The sequence below is a fragment of the Leptidea sinapis genome, chromosome 12 (genome assembly GCF_905404315.1).
Source record: "Leptidea sinapis chromosome 12, ilLepSina1.1, whole genome shotgun sequence".
NCBI lineage: Eukaryota > Metazoa > Arthropoda > Insecta > Lepidoptera > Pieridae > Leptidea > Leptidea sinapis.
This window is the reverse complement of record NC_066276.1, coordinates 4,013,861-4,034,647: the sequence shown is the minus strand read 5'-3', so window position 1 is coordinate 4,034,647 and position 20,787 is coordinate 4,013,861. Positions and strand designations below refer to the sequence as shown.

The 20,787-nt window shown below is 36.0% G+C and overlaps 1 protein-coding gene across 8 annotated transcripts in view; it reads left to right on the top strand.

The window, feature by feature from the left end:
* Positions 1-17,171, top strand: part of LOC126967120 (uncharacterized) — a 29,219-nt gene extending 12,048 nt beyond the window's left edge. For 5 of the 8 annotated variants that reach the window (XM_050811533.1, XM_050811531.1, XM_050811534.1 and 2 more), the window contains 11 exons: positions 78-302; positions 935-1,135; positions 1,742-1,928; positions 4,956-5,098; positions 6,515-6,634; positions 7,585-7,789; positions 10,117-10,197; positions 11,557-11,765; positions 12,828-12,923; positions 14,646-14,789; positions 16,113-17,171. In XM_050811533.1, the coding sequence (XP_050667490.1) occupies positions 78-302; positions 935-1,135; positions 1,742-1,928; positions 4,956-5,098; positions 6,515-6,634; positions 7,585-7,789; positions 10,117-10,197; positions 11,557-11,765; positions 12,828-12,923; positions 14,646-14,789; positions 16,113-16,313 (1,812 nt within the window). In that variant the 3' untranslated portion in view covers positions 16,314-17,171. Of the gene's footprint in view, positions 1-77; positions 303-934; positions 1,136-1,741; positions 1,929-4,955; positions 5,099-6,514; positions 6,635-7,584; positions 7,790-8,445; positions 8,572-10,116; positions 10,198-11,556; positions 11,766-12,827; positions 12,924-14,645; positions 14,790-16,112 lie in introns of those variants that run through there. The other 3 variants (XM_050811532.1, XR_007729935.1, XM_050811537.1) reach the window with 3 other exon arrangements.
* Positions 17,172-20,787: the final 3,616 nt, after the last annotated feature.

Here is a 20,787-nt window from a genome sequence, read left to right as displayed (position 1 = left end):
CATATTTTTGTTGTAATTCTGTTTTCAAGATTTTCTTCTCAACAACTTCCCCTTCTTTAAATATATGTGATTTTCAGACTAACACATCAGACTCGACAACGCCTCTCCTCATCAACGATATACTGAATATCCTGCTCTGTGTGTCTAAACTGTTGCCATTTATATGTGCGAGTGGGACGGAGCTATGCGGCGCCGGTGACCAACGGGGACGGGCGCGTGACGTCAGAGACGTGCACGCAAAATGCAACCAGCTGTTTAACTGTATGGTGTACAGAGGGGCTGAACTACACTTCCTACATCAGGTTCATACACTGCATTTTTTTTCTTTATTATTGTCAATAGTGGCGAGAAGTGATCCATTTAATCGTACTGAATTTTGTTTTCTACAATTATTTGTCGGATATATTTTGAACAATCATTTCAAAGTGATAACTTTCACTTCGGGGATTTATTGCACCAATTAAATTTAAAAACATAATTTATGAATGATGCGGAATTCGAGCGGTTGGCTCAGTGGAATAGCGCTCGCACGGAACGTGAGACGTCGCGGGTTCGAGTCCCGCATCGTTTATAAGTTTTGTTTTCAAATTTAATTTGTGTAATTATTATTAATCCTAGAAGTGAGGGTTATCACTTTAAAATATATTGCTTAGATTTTACAAGAGCGACATCTCAAGTCAATTTCCTAACATGAAAATATTGGGGTTGAGCAGATTATCCACTGTAAAGTAGATCCTGTAGATGGAGCCGCAAGTTGAGGGTTGAACATGCCATACAAAACTTATCAACGATACATCACTTGAACGGTTTGCTCAGTTGGAAGAGCGCTCGCACGGAACGCGAGAGGTCGCGGGTTCGAATCTCGCATCGTTCCTAAATTTGTGTATTAAAGTTATTGCAATAATTTTGTATTCTTCTTTTTTTAATACTTCAGGCATTCAAAGAAAAAGATGATCTGCAAAACTCGAAAGATTGCCCGTATCCTTGGTTCCGCTTTGTGAGTCCCAATCTATTCGATACCTTTGATGACGTCACTGCTAGGAGTACGACAGACTTTCCGAATAAGACTGCTATTGGTTTGGAGCTGATCGTACTTCTAGCTCAGCCGCAACCTTCGTGGGCCTCGTTGGTGAAGGTACTATCAACAATATTTGTTTTATTTTTTTTAACCGACTTCAAAGAAGGAGGAGCAGGCCTGTGTGAGTGATTTTGACATTTTTTTTTTATTTGAAAGCTGGTGCTTCCCGTGTGGTCCCATTCCCAAAAATAACAATAATCGTAACTAGAATTAGATTAATCAATTAGATTGTATAAAAATACCCAATTATTTTTATACTTTTTAGTGCATATTATATCTATTATTTTAGAATGGTGTTTGAGAGTCGGATGTTTTTTTTTGTTAATTTTTTTTTTGTCAACTTTTGATTCACCTTTATAAACTTGAAGTTCTTTTTAAATATTTATTTTATTTGTAGTACCTACATTAAATACGGCACGTTTGATACTCCAGTCGTTTATTATCGCATTGCGGCTTGGATCATACTGTCATTTTTATGGGCAGATGACGCCAATCTAGGTGGGCCATCTATTTGTTACGATACTGTTAACTATCACAAATGTAATTTCATAATATTTTAAAAGTCCATCTGCTAATTGAAACTATTTTGTCCCTGTCGTTTTTTGTCTGTTAATCGCATTAATAATGAATTTAGGAAGATGTAGTGGACACTTAAATTTTCAGGTATTGATGATGAGAGACTGTCAATTGATGAAAATGTTGTTGATCGAGGCGCTTCGGAAGATGTCTGCTGATAACTCCCGATGGCCGGCTGATGGACTGTGGTACGGCGGAGGTGGAAGCAGTCACAAGTGTGATGGGTTTCTGTGTACCGCTGATGGGTTTTGTCAGTTCAAAGGGGACGATAGTGGTACGTGACTTGGTTGACTAGAAAGCTTTATAGAACTGCTCAAATCTCTGATATTACCTCTCTTATATTGTATCCCCTCGCGGAGTGTCCTATATGGCCACAATCCGGCACACTAGGACGATGTTTGCGGTCGTCTTGCCTCGTCGTTGAGTTGTACAAAAACATATCAAGATGTATGAACTTTACGGAACGCTAGAGGTCGCGGGTTCGAGTCCCACAGCGTTCATAAACTCGAGGATTATCACTTTTAAAAAAATGTCAAATTGTTCATATCACATTTTATAATACTGCACTTCACATATTGTATAAGTTATTAAAATCAATTGCTTCGTACTTTGTCCGCGAAGGCCGCTCAGGTGTGATTCTTTTTACCTCTAAATATATCTGCTTATGATCTGACATAGAGCTTTCTATGAGAGCCATATGGAAGGTGTTATCTTTAAGATTTGTACATACGTGATCTAGTATAGTGTTGGAAGTTTTCGTAATTCGGGGACTGTGGTGTTTATCAGTTTTGTTAAGTATCCTCAAGGCATTCTCTTTTAGGACATGCTTATACTCTTTGATAATTTTTTTTTTTGCTGAGCAAGTTTAAATTTAAATCTACGTTTTCTTTTGGATAAATGGCTTGCGTATGTCTCAAGAAATTTTTTCACGTTTGATGCCCTTATCTTACGAGTATAACTAATCTTATAACTAATAACAATATGGACATTAAAAAACCAAAATGGTGCCTAGTCAGCATTATGCTGGTAATTTTATTTCTATATTTATAAATTAAAATAGATATCCATTATTTTCATTGCCTATATATATATATTTGTAGTGTAGTAATACACTTATCTTATTAAGGTACATAATATCATAACATCGGTAAGTAATCGGCAAAAATAGAAATAAAATAACAATAGTTTTGAATAAATGGTAGGTAAGTAATTTCCCTAACTTTGACCTTTAAAATAAAATATATTCTAATGACATCAATAAATCAACTATAACATCAAATAACAACACGTCCCGTAAATGTTTAAAGGCACATTAGGGTTTCCTTGTGAAGTATCAATGATTTACGTGGGTAGGCGGGCGAGGAGATCAAGGCTAATAAAAATATGGAGTAGATCTACAGTCACTTTTAATAACAGACTTTCCACCTGAACACGTGGGGCGCGTGCGCAACCTCTTTACACTCTCGTTTCTCAATCCAAACTGGCCCTAGACACATTAAACACTATACAAACTATTTAAGTTTTCTTTAGTGTTAATTCCGCCAATATTTGTCTTTAAAACAATTCGACACGTGTTTCGCCTCTACACGAGGCATCCTCAGGACGTGTTGTCTCGCCAAAATCTGGCACGAGACATTAAACACTGCCTTATATACCCTGTAATGGCCGCTGCCTCAGTATCCGGTGTTACGTCATCTGTCGTCGTAATCGACTAACTAAGGTAACTACGACTACCTAATTAAATTGCGCCGTCGTTCTTATAAATAACAACTAATAGAAAATAATAATATAACTTAGCAATAACAACATGCAATTACAGTGATCTAGGCATTGAATATGATTTTGTCCCGTTCGCTGTCGAGACCCTTGGTCCTAGCGCTATCAGGCTTTTTGGGGAAATAGCAAAATGATTAGTCAACATCACAGGAGACTGAAGAGCTGGCAGCTACCTGGGACAAAGAATTAGTCTAGCTATTCAAACGGGGAACGCTACCAGTATCTTCGGAACCTTGCCTAAAGGAACTCCTTTTAATAATATGTTTTAGTTATTATATTATATTTTTTACGGTTTTTAGTTCTAGGTTCATTGTTCTAGTATATATATTTATTTTATTTCTGTATATGATCTATTTCAATATATAGGGTGGCCTACAAAACCGGTCAGTATGGGGATTTCAGAATATATAAGAGATAGAACAATATCTTCTGAGGAACCACGATATCGATTTTAGAGAAAACAAAAACTGCATTCATAGATATTCAAAAAAAAAAAATCATACACGACTCGGGATTTGATATTGTATCATGTAAGTTGTCGGTTTTACTCGTTAAAAAATGTAGGCAATAACCAATCGTCATGTTGTCTGGGTATACCAGTAAAAAGATTTTATTTTGCTGTTATTCGAAAATGGAATGTGAACTTCTAAGATTGCCGAATTTCAATTTTAAAAAATGGACGCTTAATGTCTGCGTACTAGTAAAACTATGTTTTTGCTGTTATTTGAAAATGGAACGTGAACGTTTTAATTTCAGACACAAAATTTCATAGCAACAATCACTTCTTACAACCTACACTATGAATGTGGCAATAAAACGAAAATGTCTTTTTTTTCCAAAATGACCGGGTTCGATTCCCGAGTCGTGTATGATTTTTTTTTTAAATCTATGAATGCAGTTTTTGTTTTCTCTAAAATCGATATCGTGGTTCCTTAGAAGATATTCTTCTATCTCTTATATATTTTAAAATCCCCATACTGACTGGTTTGGGTGGGCCACCCTGTATATGAACCATAACAAATATAACTAATAGATATTCAAAGTAGGTATATATTCGTATAACTGCACCGCATTTCGAGAGAGTAGCTTTGTAGTTTTAAGAATTTTTATCTACACCCATGCTTTAAATCCTATATTAATCATTCTAAAACAGTTAGCTTATTGCCAACATTAAAACACCTAATGTCCTAATAACCATAATATCGTCGAAAAATGTGTTGTAATGAAATTCAGTACAACATTATATCATCCGTTTTCATAATAACACTTCTTTGGATGATATAATGGTTACTAGGACTGGCTTTTTTATGTTAGCAGTAAGCTAACTGTTTCAGAATCTTTTATAGAGGATTCATATTATGGTTGTAGATAAAGTCTTGTATGCAACTGTTGATAATTACGTATATATAAATGTGATACTATTTTCACTATAATCCGTGTTTTAATACCCCTTATTACACAACATTTGCATAAATAACTATTACAGGTCGTTAGCGCTTCTTACATTTATTTGAATTTATTTCAGTTGGTGAGGAGTACGCCCGAGCAGCCGGTGCGCTTACGTACGTAGTGTGCAGTGTCGGAAGCGCGGCTGATGTTAGATCTTCGCTGTGTTACGCACTCGAGATATCGGGCAGGGATTGGGCAGCATGCTTAGATAAAAGACAGGTTTAGTACACACTGTGGTTTTCAAATTTCTTCCAGGTATACTAAAGTGTTGAAAGTTTTTTTTACAGCTTGTTCAGTTCGATTCGTCATGGGTTGTTTAAATTAGGAGCAATATTATACTTTTAATACATAAATAGGGTGTTAATTTGAAGAAATGTTTCAAATTCATCTGTAAGTATAAGTTAGTGTATACGTAAATACACCGCTCGGAAATTTTTGACGACCTTTGTTGGCGCCATAATTCAATTTCTCATTTCGGAACGAACTTATAACTGTCAGCTGTCAAGTTCTTGTTTCCACTCCCCGATTCCTCATCCCTACTTCCGCACCCCGTGTTATCTCCCTCTACCTCGACTCGCACTTTCTCGTTGATGGATCACGTGCTCACACGCTTGGGCATCGCTCCGAGATCCGCGTATTCAAGTAATGTAATGGCGGACGCGCCACCTAATTAAACTCACCAGTGATAAGTGACCTAAACACCAAACACGAACTAAACGTACAAGAAAGGATTTATATAAAGGCTAATTTGATTCCCCCGAGGGCTCCAGAGGAGTACCAGCATTTACCAGGACTGCTCCCTCCGTCCTAGATATACATATCTTTCCCCATCAGAGCACACCCAACCTTTAATTGGCGGTTTTTAGCCTAGTTGTTTATGGTACGTCAATGGTGCTGACAGATCCTTGATAATATTATATTTTTAGAATTCCATACCCGAAGAATGCCAACTTGACCCTGATGAGTATCAGCAGTCCTTTCGTCTGACCGTATGTCAGAAAGCTGTCTAATGAACCGTATTAAATAATTAATTTGTTTTCAGTACCTATCAATTTTGAAATAAATTTCAGCAATCTCATAAATATATTTTGCTTCTACGACATTGTGACAAAGTATAATAATTTGTAGTAATTTTAGTCACTAACGTATCTTTCTCCACAACACCGAAAATAATGATGCTTACGTAATTCAAATTTAAATATTTTTATTCCAAATAGGATGTGATATCACTTATTGAAAGTCAAAAACTACCATCCATTCCAAAAAGTATGTCTCAGACCTGAGAAGAACGGGTGCAACAAAATCAGTGGGCTTCTTTTTTTTCAAAATAAATATGGTTACATACTAATATCGTACAATTAAACTTCTTATTTAATAGCCTGAGGGCGGTCGCTCCATTCCTAATCTGTGGTATCATCAAGAAAGTCATTTATGTAATAGTAACCTGTACCACACAAACGCTTTTAACGATTCTTTTGAATATCATAATATATTTGTTTTAAACATTTTCTTGGATCTTGTTGTAACAGCATATACATCGCCCCACAAAAGACTAATAATAATAATAATAAATCTTATGAAATTCACAACTCTCCTTAAAAATTTGTACGTAATAATTTCAATTATTTACTTTAGGTGTGGTGTGACAAACGGCCCGCATGGTTAGCGGCACTGTTGTCTATGGTTGGAACTGCACTACGATTTATTCCGCCCATACTTGTCAATGCTATACAAACAGGGGCCTCTATGTATCAGGTATGTACTTTAACAAGCAACCCGCACATAATACATGTTAAAGATACTTTTTTTTATTTGCATCGCGTCCATTTTGAAATTCGCCATATTGGTTTTGGGACCAAGAGTAGATGTGTTATTTTGAAATTCGCCATATTGGTTTTGGGACCAAGAGTAGAAGTGTTAATTTTTAAAATGAGCTCTGTAAGTTTATGTATATGAGGGATGGCTGCACCTGAGGTTTTAGGAGTGATTGTGGGGTTGCGTTTAGTGACCGACCGTAGCTTAGGTTACAACTGGGTAACCAATGAAAGGGGGGGGGGGGGGGGGTAAAAATAAAGAGGTCCCTAGTGTTGGGATACAACGAAATTTTTTCGTATTCTATCTAGACGCATAAATTATCTAAGTACTACGTAATAATAGGCGTGAGTGCCTATGTAAAAATTGGAATTTAGTTTAGTATGAAACGTGCAGTGATTCGACATGATTTTGAAATTATAGTCATTGCAGTATAGATAGCAATTGGTACTTAAAACGTAGTGAATTTCGGCTATCTCTGTTTTTTACAAGATTATATCCGTCATGTGTCAATCTATCAGACTGCACGTTTGATACAATCGAGTGAATAGTTTTTTTTAATGAAAATAAGGACCAAGATGAGCACGTTCAGCTGATGGTTATTGATACGCCCTGCCCATTAAAATGCAGTGCCGCTCAGAATTATTGAAACACCTAAAAATTCTACGCGACACTACAACTGCGCTCATCATCTTGAGACATAAGATGTTAAGTCTCATTTGCCCAGTAATTCCACTGCGCCCAGCAGACTGAAACACAGTAATGCTTAAACATTACTGCTTCACGGCAGAAATAGGCGCCGCTGTGGTACCCATATTCTAGCCGGCATCCTGTGCAAAGGAGCCTCCAACTGAGAACTATTCAAAAGCTAACTGTCACATTTGTTAAAACAGACGATGTCCCTCTGCTTGACATGTATATCTCGGTCGCTGGAGTGCGTCCCCCGTTGCCTGGTAACGGTGACGTCATCACTGCAGACTGCGCTGCCTTGCGGTGTGCGGGCGGTGGGTGGCTCCATCTTTCTGCAGATGTTGATTACGAGGCTGTACGACGAGATGATTCGATACGCTGCTATTGAATCGACTAAAGAAACTACAGGTACGGTTAGCGACATAAATTAGATTTATTATTAAGAAAGGTAGAGTAAATTGATTGTAACTTAAAATCAAAAATCGATATCATTAATGAAATGTAATTAATCTTCAGACAGACGTGAGAATATTGGATCGATTGACTTTGATATGCGATATAGCTATTTCTAATATTGATAATCATATTGTAATTAAAAAACGATGGATTATTACTCTGAATATACTTTTTTTCTCGCCATGACATGAAAATTGTTAATTCTTGAACCTCACCTCTCCGATTATTATAAGTTTATTGTTTTGTACACTATGACGTCATACCATTGGGAGGGTCCTTTGCCGGATAGATTATGGGTACCACAACGGCGCCAATTTCTGCCGTGAAGCAGTAAAGTGTAAGCATTACTGTGTTTCGGTCTGAAGGGCGCTGTAGCTTGTGAAATAACTGGGCAAATGAGACTTAACATCTTATGTATCGAGGTGTAGAGCGCTATTGTATTGCCGCTCAGAACTCTGGTTTTTCAAGAATCCTGAGCGGCACTGCATTGAAATGTGTAGGTCGTATTAATTACCATCAGCTGAACGTCTTGCTCGTGTCGTTCCTTAATTTTATGGAGTAGCAACTACAATTCATTTTTAACTTATAGTTATTTACCTGTACCAAAGTGCTGAGCGCAGCTGCACCCAGAATTTTGTGAGGCCTGAGTGGAACAACATCGTAATATGGCAGGGTATACATTGCTAACCATCACCAAAGAGGACATAAATACGACGTAATACGGGACTGCCTAAGTAAAAATTTAAATTTAGTTTAGTATGAAACGTGCAGTCATTTGACCTAAGTTTGAAATAGTAGTACCCTGTGTTTCCCTGGGGCGTAAAAAGAATAGGGGAGTCCCAGGCCCAAGGGTGTCGTAAGAGGCGACTACGGGCTTTTTAAATGTGGGAGAGTCACGCTGCCGTCTTATGACGTCAGCACAATCGGGCCAGACTCGTCCGGGTTATTATCACACTCGCACAGAATACCGTGAAGTAGCGGCCTAGTGCCACTGTTTCGCATGGGTTAGTGTCGAGGACCGGTGGCCATTATACGGTGGACACCTCCAACATATATTGCTATGCAGACGACAGCACTGGTGATGCCGTATACACGGGCCATGCAGGTCTCTCTTGGGAAATCGTTAACCAGTGCCGGGAGAAACTTGTATCTTCTATCGAGTCCTCTCTTGAGAAGGTCGCGGAATGGGGTAAATTGAACCTTGTCCAATTTAACCCCCAGAAGACTCAAGTGTGCGCGTTTACCACTAAAAAAACCCCATTTGCCGTAACACCGCTCTTCGATAACTTCCCTTAAAACCTCGCCTTGTATCGGAATACTGGGTCTCGAAATCTCGAGCGTTTGCCAATTGCCAATTCCGTGGCCATCTGGAGGGCAAAGCCAAATTGGCTTCGAAGAAGCTGGGCGTCAATAGTAGAAGCACGGCAATACTTCAAGCTGGCCCACATTCTAGCGCTCTACAAAGCGCAGGGCTGGCCACACATCGAGTATTGCTGTTATCTCTGGTCTGGCGCACCCCAGTATCAGCTCGACCCATTTGACCGCGTGCAACGTAGAGCAGCCCGAATTATCGGGGACCCAGTGTTCTGTGAACGGCTGGATCAATCGGCGTTGCGTAGAGATGTCGCTTCATTGTGTGTCTTCTACCGCATTTATCACGGGTAGTGTTCCAAAGAGTTGTTTAACCTGATTCCTGCCGCTGAATTCCACCTTCACACGACACGACACAAGTTAGGATATCATCCCCACTATCTGGATGTATGGCGATTCTCCACAGTGCGGTTTTCAAGGAGCTTTCTTCCACGTACTACAAAGCTGTGGAATGAGCTTCCTCGTGCTGTGTTTCTGGGACGATACCTTCAAAAAAAGCGCGTACTCTTTCCTTAAAGGCCGGCAACGCTCCTGCGATTCCACTGGTGTTGCAAGAGATTGTGGGCGGCGGTGATCACTTGACATCAGGTGACCCGTACGCTCCTTTGTCCTCCTATTCCATAAAAAAGTTGTAGTAATTACAGGCGAAATAGTAGTAATTAAATATGGCGATTGGCTGCGAAGTATAATGTTTGAATGTGAACAGTTACTTTAAACGTAGTGGATTTCGGCTATCTCCATTTTTTACAAGATTATAGCTATCATCTGTCAATCCATTAATGCCCGCACGTTTCATACAATTAATTACCATCAGCTGTACGTCCTGCTCGTCTCGACCCTTATTTTCATTAAAAAAAAAAATCGAGTCTCGATTGTTAAAGTTCTGTTGTGTTATTTATTGATTGCAGTTTTGAATGGTGCAGCGCATGATATGAACGTACACCACAGACCCCGAAGCAAACAAGTCAGAATAGTTTCATTGAATACAAGTAAGTGTAAAGATAATTTTTTAAATTAAAATTCAAATATTTATTCAAAATCACTTATTGAACGTCAAAAACTACCACCCATTCAAAATAGGGTGTCTCAGACCTGAGAAGAACAGGCGTAAGAAACTCAACGGTCTTTTTTAAAAAAAATATGGATTACAATGTAATTTCGTAGAATAAAAATTTATAATTAAAGAGCCTGGGGGTCTTCGCTTCATTCCCAGTCTGTGGTATCATTAAAAAAAATATTTATGTTATAATTACCTTTCCCACGCAAACGTTTTTTAACAATTCTTTTAAATTTCTTAACACATTTGTTTTGTACATTTTCTGAAAAATATATATCATAAAATAATAAAATTTACTAACTCGACTTAACCGAGTAGTAGGCATAACAAATTTATATTTGTTCCTCGTGTTAACATTATGATTGTCACAGTTTCTACCAGATTCCTTAATGTGCTTATGAACATGTAGAACATTATCAAGAATATATTGAGATGCAACAGTCAAAATGTTTATTTCTTTAAAATTTTCTCTTAATAATTCTTTAGGACCTTGGTCATAAATAGCGCGAATGGAAAATGGTATTAATATCGGCTGCACTACTTTGTAACAAACTATTAATATGAAAATTTCAAAAGCCCTACAGACTCCTGTGTCACTCACAAGATTAAGACAATCGCTGCCAAGTTCATCTATCCGGTCCGGGTATTTAAATATGCAATATGGTTTCCTTTTTTTTATGAAATAGAAGGACAAACGAGCGTACGGGTCTCCTGATGTTAAGCGATTACCACAACCCAATGTGGATCAATTTGCAACACCAGAGAAATCGCTCAAAGCATTTACCAGTGGGAGGCTCCTTTGCACGGGATGCCGGCTAGATTATGGGTACCGAAACGGCGCCTATTTCGCCTATAGGCGCCGAAGGGCCTTCGTTACGTCATCCGCGTACATTTTTTTACACCTTGGGTTACATTCTTGGTCTTTTCGTAACATTATTGGACTTTTAGTAAGGATCCCTAATTTTTTTGAAAATGTAATATAACGTATGTCACCCGGGATAGTGTAGCTTCTCAACAGTGAATTAATTTTTCAAATCGGTCTAGTAGTTTCCGAATTTATACAATGCAAACAAAAAACCAAATATTTCCTCTTTATGATTGTAGTATAGATATAATTATCAAAAGTTTTAAGTTTTCTTTAGTGTTAATTCCGCCAACTAAAGAAAACATAAAACATTTGGATAATTATGGATTTCCGATGAAAAGTAACGCCTACTTCAATAAATTAACTCCTACTTCAATAAATTAACTCATAGATATAATGATAATTAACAGTTGTGTTTTTACTTAGCAACGTCTAGTTCGGTAAGCTTCGACGGGAGCCACAGTACTTCGTCGTCAATTGCGCTTGCGATTGCCGAAGCCCTGTGTTCTATCGACGAAGACGACAAGCATACGACAGAGATTGAACAACTTGTGGCTGATACCAGGAAAACATGTACTCTTACAAGTAACTTTGGCTTGGAAGATTATCCGGAGTTTGCTGATTTCTTTGAAGAGGTTTTTTATTATTATTTATTACTAAAGAAACCAGACCTAGCTTCACAGCATTTCATTTTGGTAGTATAATAAGTATACATCCGCAAACTTCAAGTTTCATATGTATAACATAATTCTAATAATATCCTAATAAAATTTGAAAACAAAATTTTATGAACGATGCGGGTCTCGAGCCCACGACCTCTCGCGTTCCGTGCTAGTGCTCTTCCAACTGAGCTTACGGTTCGAGTGACTTATCGTCATAAAATCTTGTATGCTTTGTTCAACTCTCAGGTTGTGGCTTCATCTACAGGATCTACTTTACAGTTGATAACCAACTCCATATTTGTGGTATTGGTGTAGTAATCCTAGAAGTGAGGGTTATCACTTTAAAAACATAACATGTTGTACTAATAATATCAATAAAAATAATAAAAAAAATATTTGGGACAGTAAAAAAATTAGTTGGCAGAGTAAGAGGCTCGGACGGAACCAAGAGACGAGATCAAGGGTTCGAGTCCCACATCGTTCATAAATTTTGGTTACAAATTTAATTTAATTTACCACAAGTTTTAAGTATTAAAGCCACGGGGAAGCGTTTATATTTTTGAAGCAGTCAACGGAAAATGAAATTCGATTGATAATACATAAACTTAACGTTAAGTTTTTTATAAAGCTAACTCCGCTATGCTCACACGTCCCGCGCGCCTGCAGACGCCACCTGCTCAGCTGTTTTGGCGCCAAACACGGCGCGGCCTCTTGAGATGCTATAGCCACTTGTGTTTACAATAGCTGAGGTATCATTATGCTGGTTATGTTACTGGTTGTTAGATAAACAAGCATGGTTATTGTAAACAAAAAACGTGATTTGTGATATATTCATGCTGTGATATCGCTGCTCTTTCAGAGTTGTACGAGAAATTGTAACTATTTTGCTAAACGCGTCAAAATAAAAATATAGGAATTGAATTCTTTGTATTATTTTTAGTATAGTGGACACGTTATAATATGATCTTATGATTTCTTTTAAAACAATAATTAGATTTTCTGAAAAAAAATTCACTAAATAAAAATTATTCGTAGGGTACTGTGCCGGCATCGAACGCGGAAAGGACAAGCGACGCCGCGGCTCTCACTAGTCAAATACTTATGACGTCAACGGGAAGAGATAGTCTCCGAGTGAGTTATAATCAAGATTGCTTTTTATTAGCTTAATGGTCTAATATACTCACTTAGTAACCGACTTCAAAAACGGAGGAGGTTCTCAATTCGTCGGGTTTTTTGATGTTTGTTACCTCCGAACTTTCGACTGGGTGCACCGATTTCGATAATTCTGTTTTTATTTGAAAGCTGTTGCTTCCCGTGTCGTCCAGATCTGACAATGACGTCCATTAGAAAACCATAATATTTGTTATAAGTAGGTGCGTGACAAATGGAAGAATAACTCAATATCGCGCCAACCAATTTCTATGATTAAAGGCTTCAAAGGTATTTTGGTAAAGATTAGGTTCTGATTATGGGATCCATGACAAAGTAACGGAACTCTTCGGTCGATACTTTTTTATGCTATCCGGATATTTGAGTAACGTCTTTAAGGTAAAGTAAGTGTCGTAGTCGAATATGATGATCAGTGGAACTCCTTAACGACTTACAGTATGGGTTCGAAATCGAAATAAAAACTATCCTATCTCTCAAGTTATTGTACTCCATGAAGTAATCCCTATTAAAATCCATTCATTAGTTAAGTAGTTCACTGGAAATTAACATCAGGACTCTGGATTTATATATAATACTAGCTGCCCCGACAGACGCTGTTCTGTATATAATAAATAAAATAATGTTTCTCTATGAATTTGTCAATAATATAATATTTCATAACATCATAAATTACTTCGTAAAATATGCACCCTGCTGTCGTAATGAAATTGTTTCACAGCAGAACTGTCAAACCGTGCGTCAATGAATTCTCTCATAGAAATTATGTATGAACACATCAAAGGAAAAACAAATTTGTTATTTTTATTTAATTTAGCAGCATTTTCCTATTTATTCACCTTTTAAACCTTCTCTGAACTTCCAAAAATAATAGCCAAATCGGTCCAGCCGTTCTCGAGTTTTAGCGAGACTAACGAATAGCAATTCATATATATATATATATATTAAGAACATAACGTATTATACAACTATTATCTGCTTTGATAAATGGTTCATAGTATGACACATTTACATTATTATTTTTATTATTACACATGACAGTCATACCTGTATCACCTACATTCATCTTTAAAAACTTGGTCATTCCTTATTCACTGCAATCTAGAGATTTATTGTTTGAGTTATTTATGAAGTATTTTGTTTTACCGTCTTCGAAAAAAGGATTCTCACTGATGCCTTTCCCCAGCTAATAGATCTGCCTTATGGTCTCGTTTTCTCTGGGTTCGTAATATTCTTGGCGCATTTTTCCTTTCCATTTAGAATAATGTTTAATTAGGAGACCAGTCCCTATCCAATTTTTTGAAGTTACACTTCTCTAGGCGCGTTATGAAAAAATGATGACTGAAATTTTAAGATGCGCGCGCATCACTAACACAAAAATAACAGGTTGATGTTGGTTCCTAAAATTTTCTGACGTTTCCGTCATTCGTTATTTATTTTAGTTTCTTCGTCCATTATTAAGACAGGCAAAGGGTTCAAGCCCATACAGCCGTATTCGTTATTTAATTAGCTATCAAAGCCATCTTTGCAATGCTTTTACAATATTATTCTTTTAACAAACGTAGATTAGCAGGAGTAATAAATAATTTTAAGGATTTCTGCTTTTTTACGCCAAAGAAGTATAACTTCTTGCGTGCATACATACGTATTTAAGTCTGTATTTAATAATTAATGTTTGATTTTAAGGTTATATACGACCACGTACAGTTGCATTCGGAGAGAATATACCAGGAACTGAGCATCCAAGAGAGTTCTGATGATAACGTATCGCTGAGTAGAGCGCCGCTGCTGTACACGATGTTTCATATTGGGAAGCGACCATTTGACCAGGTTATAATAATGGCAAATTATGCCTATTTTTTATGATATCCTAGTGAACTATTTAGGATACAAGACAGCAAAATATTAAAAACAACTTGCATACTTATACATACCTACGTTCTTAGATTAAGGATTGGTCTACGCCGCGCTCCAACTCGATACCGCACCAAAGAACAGTGCTTTTTAGTTACGGCAACTATTAGATGCTTGTGTGCGTGGCATTTTGACACTCAATGGCATCTTTTAAATTTTGTAACTTGCGCTTCGTGTTATTTTACATTGAAATTAATGAAATACAAAATACTTACTGATGATATGTGATCCCAGTGTCTTCCTTATTTCTAATGTTCACGTCGAAAAGAAGTGAGGTTGACAGTTTACCTCTATTTTGAGCCTAAAACAAATCGCGAGTGTAAGATTAGAGTCACGCATACTAAAGTAATTATCCTGGCCTGTTTTCATCGGTTGATCAGCAGCAAGTTAATTTTTTTGAACCTTCTTTCATTTTCAAATATAAAGTAGCTTAACTTACTTATAATAATATGCCTTTCTGTAAAAAAAGATCTATCTCGTCATAATCGGTTCAGCAGCTAGACGATTTTTTTTTATGAAAATAAGGAACGAGACGAGCAGGCCGTTCAGCTGATGGTAATTGATACGCCCTGCCCATTACAATGCAGTGCCGCTCAGGATTCTTGAAAGACCCGAAAATTCTGAGCGGCGCTACAATTGCGCTCGTCACCTTGACAAGAGAACATAAGATGTTAAGTCTCATTTGCCCAGTAACACACTAGCTACGGCGCCCTTCAAACCGAAACACAGTAATGCTTAAACATTACTGTTTTACGGCAGAAATAGGGGCCGAGGTGGTCCCATAATCTACCCGGCATCCTGTGCAAAGGAGCCAACCACTGGTAAATTTATTGTGATTAGCTGGAACAAACATAAAAATTTATAATCACATCCCAAACGAAATTAAAAATAAAGTGGAGCCTTCTCTATTTAAAACACATCTTAAAAATTTTTTAGTTTCAAAATGCTTCTACGATTTACCCGAATTTTTTAATTACAAGTGTGAGAATTAGTTACAATATAGTATAAGAATGTATAAAATGTATAAGACATATTTATTTTATGTATAACGTTGCTGTGCCCTTGCAGGGCGTCACATATTGTCTACCCATTAATGTACCAACCATCCTACTGTAAAATGTGACTTGCAATAAAATATTTTGATTTGATTTGAACATGCAAGAAAAAATGATATTCTAAATGAATTGTGCGATTTTCAATAAGCAGTATATTGTTATATAACAGACACTTTCCTTGCAGTATTTCAGAGGTGAATGGCCGATGCCCTGGAGCAGATTGGTCTCAGTTGCAAAACGATGGTCCGGTATAGAGGGCGCTAAGGTGCACATTAACATACGTACAGACATACGCAATATAAGAAACACAGGCAGTAACAAGAGTAACAAACAATTAATGGAATTGTACAATATGTGTAAATCGCAGCCCGAAGGATTACTGTAACAGATGCAATAAAAATGAATTAAAAATATGAATTGTAGAATGTGTAGGTACATGTTACGAAAATACTGCAATCTGTATTTGTACAGGGTGGCCGAGAAGTTGAAAAGGTTGAAATTTGAATTTGGCTATTTTATTGGCATTTTTTTTTGATACCTTGAACATTTTTATGAATTTAGCTGGAGCTTGAACTTACGACTCAATTCTAAACTAGTTCCGCATTGTCTAAACTATTCATAGTTTCTTATGTGGTTATTGCAACTGTAATTAATAATTATCAACAATAAAATTAACTAAAAGTGTTCAAAAAATTAGAAAAAGTCCTAAACCACAATGAGGTGAAAAAAGCGGATAAAAGGGGAAAAAAATTATCATCTCCTAAACTACGCAAAATCGTAGAACATACATAGGGGTGATTCGGATACTCATCACCATGAGGTTTCCAAATTTTAGCTTTGGACGTCAACTTCTCGGCCACCCTGTATATTAACCATTTATATTAAAAATTTGGCTAAAAAATAGATGTTGGCCGATTCTCAGACCTACCCGATATGCACTCAAAATTTCATACAAATCGGTTCGGAGGAGTTTGGTAACAAATACCGAGTCTCGAGAAATTTATATATTAGACTAGCTCATTGTATTGCCGTATAAATTAGTAAAAAAAAATAGGCTATAAAAATAGGTATTAGCTGATTCTCAGACCAACCCGATATGCACTCAAAATTTCATACAATTTGTTTCAGTCGGTTCGGAGAAGAATTTTATATATTAGATGATATTTCGAAATATTTGCTGGAATAATCAGAATTATTTGTCACGTGCACTATCAAAGCTTTAATAAAAATACTATACCTAGAATGTCTTTTCTTTTCTAACCTTTTGACCCTAAGCAAACGGCTGCATTTTAATGTGCAATTTTATTTTAATAATTTTAAAAACCCATACCTCCAGAGACATTTTTTCTGGAGTAGCAGTTTTTTCTTAAAATGTTGTGTTAAGGAATGTGTAAAGATGAATTTCAGTCGGTATGGGGAGTGGGTTTTGTTTGTTTGTTTGTTTGTTTGTTCCTGAAAGTAATGATGGCACCATTTTAAAAATGCTAGAACTACCATTTGCACCTGCTTCGTTCTGTAGATCATACCGTGCAAACAATGCACACAAGTCTAGCTTTATAATACTTTGCATTCAGTTTGAAGAGAGCAAACAAGAATTCTTCATAAAGGAGTGAGCTTTGCTTAAGATCCATTTCCATCATGGTTCACTTCGTCTCATTTAGAACTGAAAGATAATACAAATACAATTCAGGGTTTATATACAAAAAACCTATAACATATACACCTCAACACTGTTTCACAGTAGCACAGCTATAAAGGCATATCTAACCACGACACATTACTTCATAGAACTGAAGAAATAATAAAGAAATAGAAATTTAATAATGTACATATTATGTAAAGATGCATACTTATACATACGACTAGTGTACATAGTATTTTGAGTCTTGTTTCGTGAATATATACACACACACACACGTGCATGCATTCATCTTCAGTCACGACACACACAAATACGCGCGTACACGCACACCAACACGAACACACACACATATTTTTTAAACCAATAAAATAAATTAGTAGTAATGTAAACAAAAATTTTCTTTAATTCATTAATTTACAGGTTAACGGTTAAGAATTGAAATTTAGGTAGAGCTGTGTCTTTCCATACATTAATTGCTTACCGGAGGACACTAGCCCCAATTATGTTATGTTTGTTTTCAATAATGTAAATAAATATATTTTTAATTTTGACTTTAGGTAATCTTTCTTACCAGGTATTCCATCCTTCTATTTTTAAATAAAATTCGTTATAATAAAATTTGTTAATTAAATAAGCGTACAAGGCACACTATCTACCCTTTTTAATGTCCTAATTACTCACTCTATGCATGCCCAGAATTCGGTGGTTTGTCGTACACTTAGTGGCTATAGTAAACATTTCTTACCAACAGATATATTTGTCCATACTCAAAAATCCTTCTAAAAGTATATCATTTTAAGTATATTATAATTTGATAACGACTTAATACATACGCACATTCACTCATACACACAAAATCACAACATAAAATCTTTCCAAATTATAATTTTTTTATTATAGTGTAATTAGAGCATTTAATGTTTTACAATAAATAGTGTCGGTCATAATAGTTGGCAGTCGGCCATCGCATAATATTTTTGTAATTAGTTTAATTTTTGTGTTCAATATTAAACAACAAAAAAATGCGTTAGGGTTCTCGTATCTGAAACATTTTTCTTTTTAAATTTGCGATGGGGCCATTTTGAAATTCACAAAATACCACGCACCGTTTTATGGTGTTTCAAATCGATACAATCTCTAAGACTTTACCATAGTAGTAGTATAAATATTTTGCGATAACGGTGTAAATATTTTCTTTCACTCTATATTTATATAATATTATAGCAAAAAAAGTTACAGAATGGTACCCAAAAGATACCAAAAGAAAACGAGGGAGACAGCTGCATACAAGGTGGAATGATAAAAAAATCGTTGAAGGAGGCCTTTGCTAATCGGCACGCCGAAATAAGAGACATTTTATAGTTTATCTTAATATATTATATAAATTACGTGACACTTTGTTGGTCCGCGATGGACTCCTAAACTAATGAACGGATTTAAATGGGGATTACTTCATGGAGTGCAGTTAGGTCCAACTTGAGAGATAGGATAGTTTTTATTTAGATTTGGGACCCATAATTATTTTTATTTTCAATATTTATTTGTATGGACATGTTTTCTATAAGAGAATTTATTGACGCACGGTTTGACAGTTCCACTGTGAAACAACTTCATTATAACAACAGGGAGCATTTTTTACGAAATAATTCTTGATGTTTTGAAATATTATTGGCAAATTCTTATAAAACAGTATTTTTTTTATTATCTACAGAACAACGTCTGTCGGGTCAGCTAGTATATTATATAATTAACATTCTTGGCTTCTCAAATGTTAATTGTTTTTTAGTACGGATAAAACTTTTAGTTAACTTTTTATTATTATTATATTTTAAACGCTAGCTAGTTGTACTTCACCTATGCACATAAAAACATATTAATCAAAATATCTGTGCTTGGAAACCACGATAACTCAAAAGGAATATAAAATTAAACACACAATATAAAAGTGAGCAAACTTTTGAAATCCTCTCGGACATTGAGAAGTCGCGGTATAAATATAAAATAATGTTCCGTCGCTCCAACTCTTTAAAAGATATTATAAAAGGCGGAAACTTATAGAAGTTCGCTGCCGTGTCTTAACTTATTTAATGGAATCCGTGCAAGTTTTTATAGATATTGACATTTCTATTGAGTTTAAACTGGATTAATTCGCTATTTCTTTGAAAGATTTATTTTAGTAGCTGATGCACACAACTTCGTCCGCGTAGATAAAGGGTTTTTAAAATAATAAGCAAGTTTGGAATTCAAGATTATCTTATGTTCTATTCCGGTTCCCGTTTTCGCTCCTGTTCCCAACATATTATATGAATATTATCTCGGGGAAAATGCTATGGCAAACTAAACCTAGTATTGGTATAGTATAGCTCATCGACGTGAATTTCATGGTATTTTCCGGGATAAAATGTAGCCTATGTCCTTTCCCAAGCTTTAGTCTATCGCTGTACCAAATTGCATCAAAATCTTTCTTTCTTTCTTTCTCAACATACTAAATGAATCTTCTTTCTAGGAAGATTGCAATGGAAAACAAAACGTACTTAGGTATAGTTATAGCTCATTGACGTGAATTTCAGTTTCATAAATTCCGCGGGAATCATGGATTTTCCGGGATAAAATGTCTGTACCAAATTTCATCAAAATCGGTTCATTAGCTCCGGCGTAAAAGCGTGACAAACAAACTTAAATTCACATTTATTAGTTTAGTAGGGATTATGTTTTCATTTATTTTTAGGTTATTATCTTCGCCATTTCGATGTATGACATCAATCCACAGATTTACTCTCAAGGAATTTTCTATGAACAATCAGTCTAGGAACAGAAAAATCCTTCTGCAATGTCTCCAATAGCTGCAAGTAAACATTCTTGACAGACCGTTCCTCATTGGTTCTTTCGATGGTGTTGCAAGAGAACGTTATAGTATTGCTGACTCATTATCACGTAGAACCAAAGAGAAAGAAATGGCATAGAGTAGACGGCACGAATAAAAACCAATAAATTTTTTTTTTAGTTATTACTGTGTCATTCAACAGAGCTCTTTGATGATGATTTTGATGTTAATGTATTTTTAGTATTATTGCTCGTCCACTGAGTGCAAGTTTAGAAAAAACAGTTAAAATACTCTCTAAATATATTATATTCAAGAACACTGAATGTTATAAAAATATTAATTATTGAAACGTGGTAAAATTAACAGTAAGCATCAAAATAATACTGAAAGACT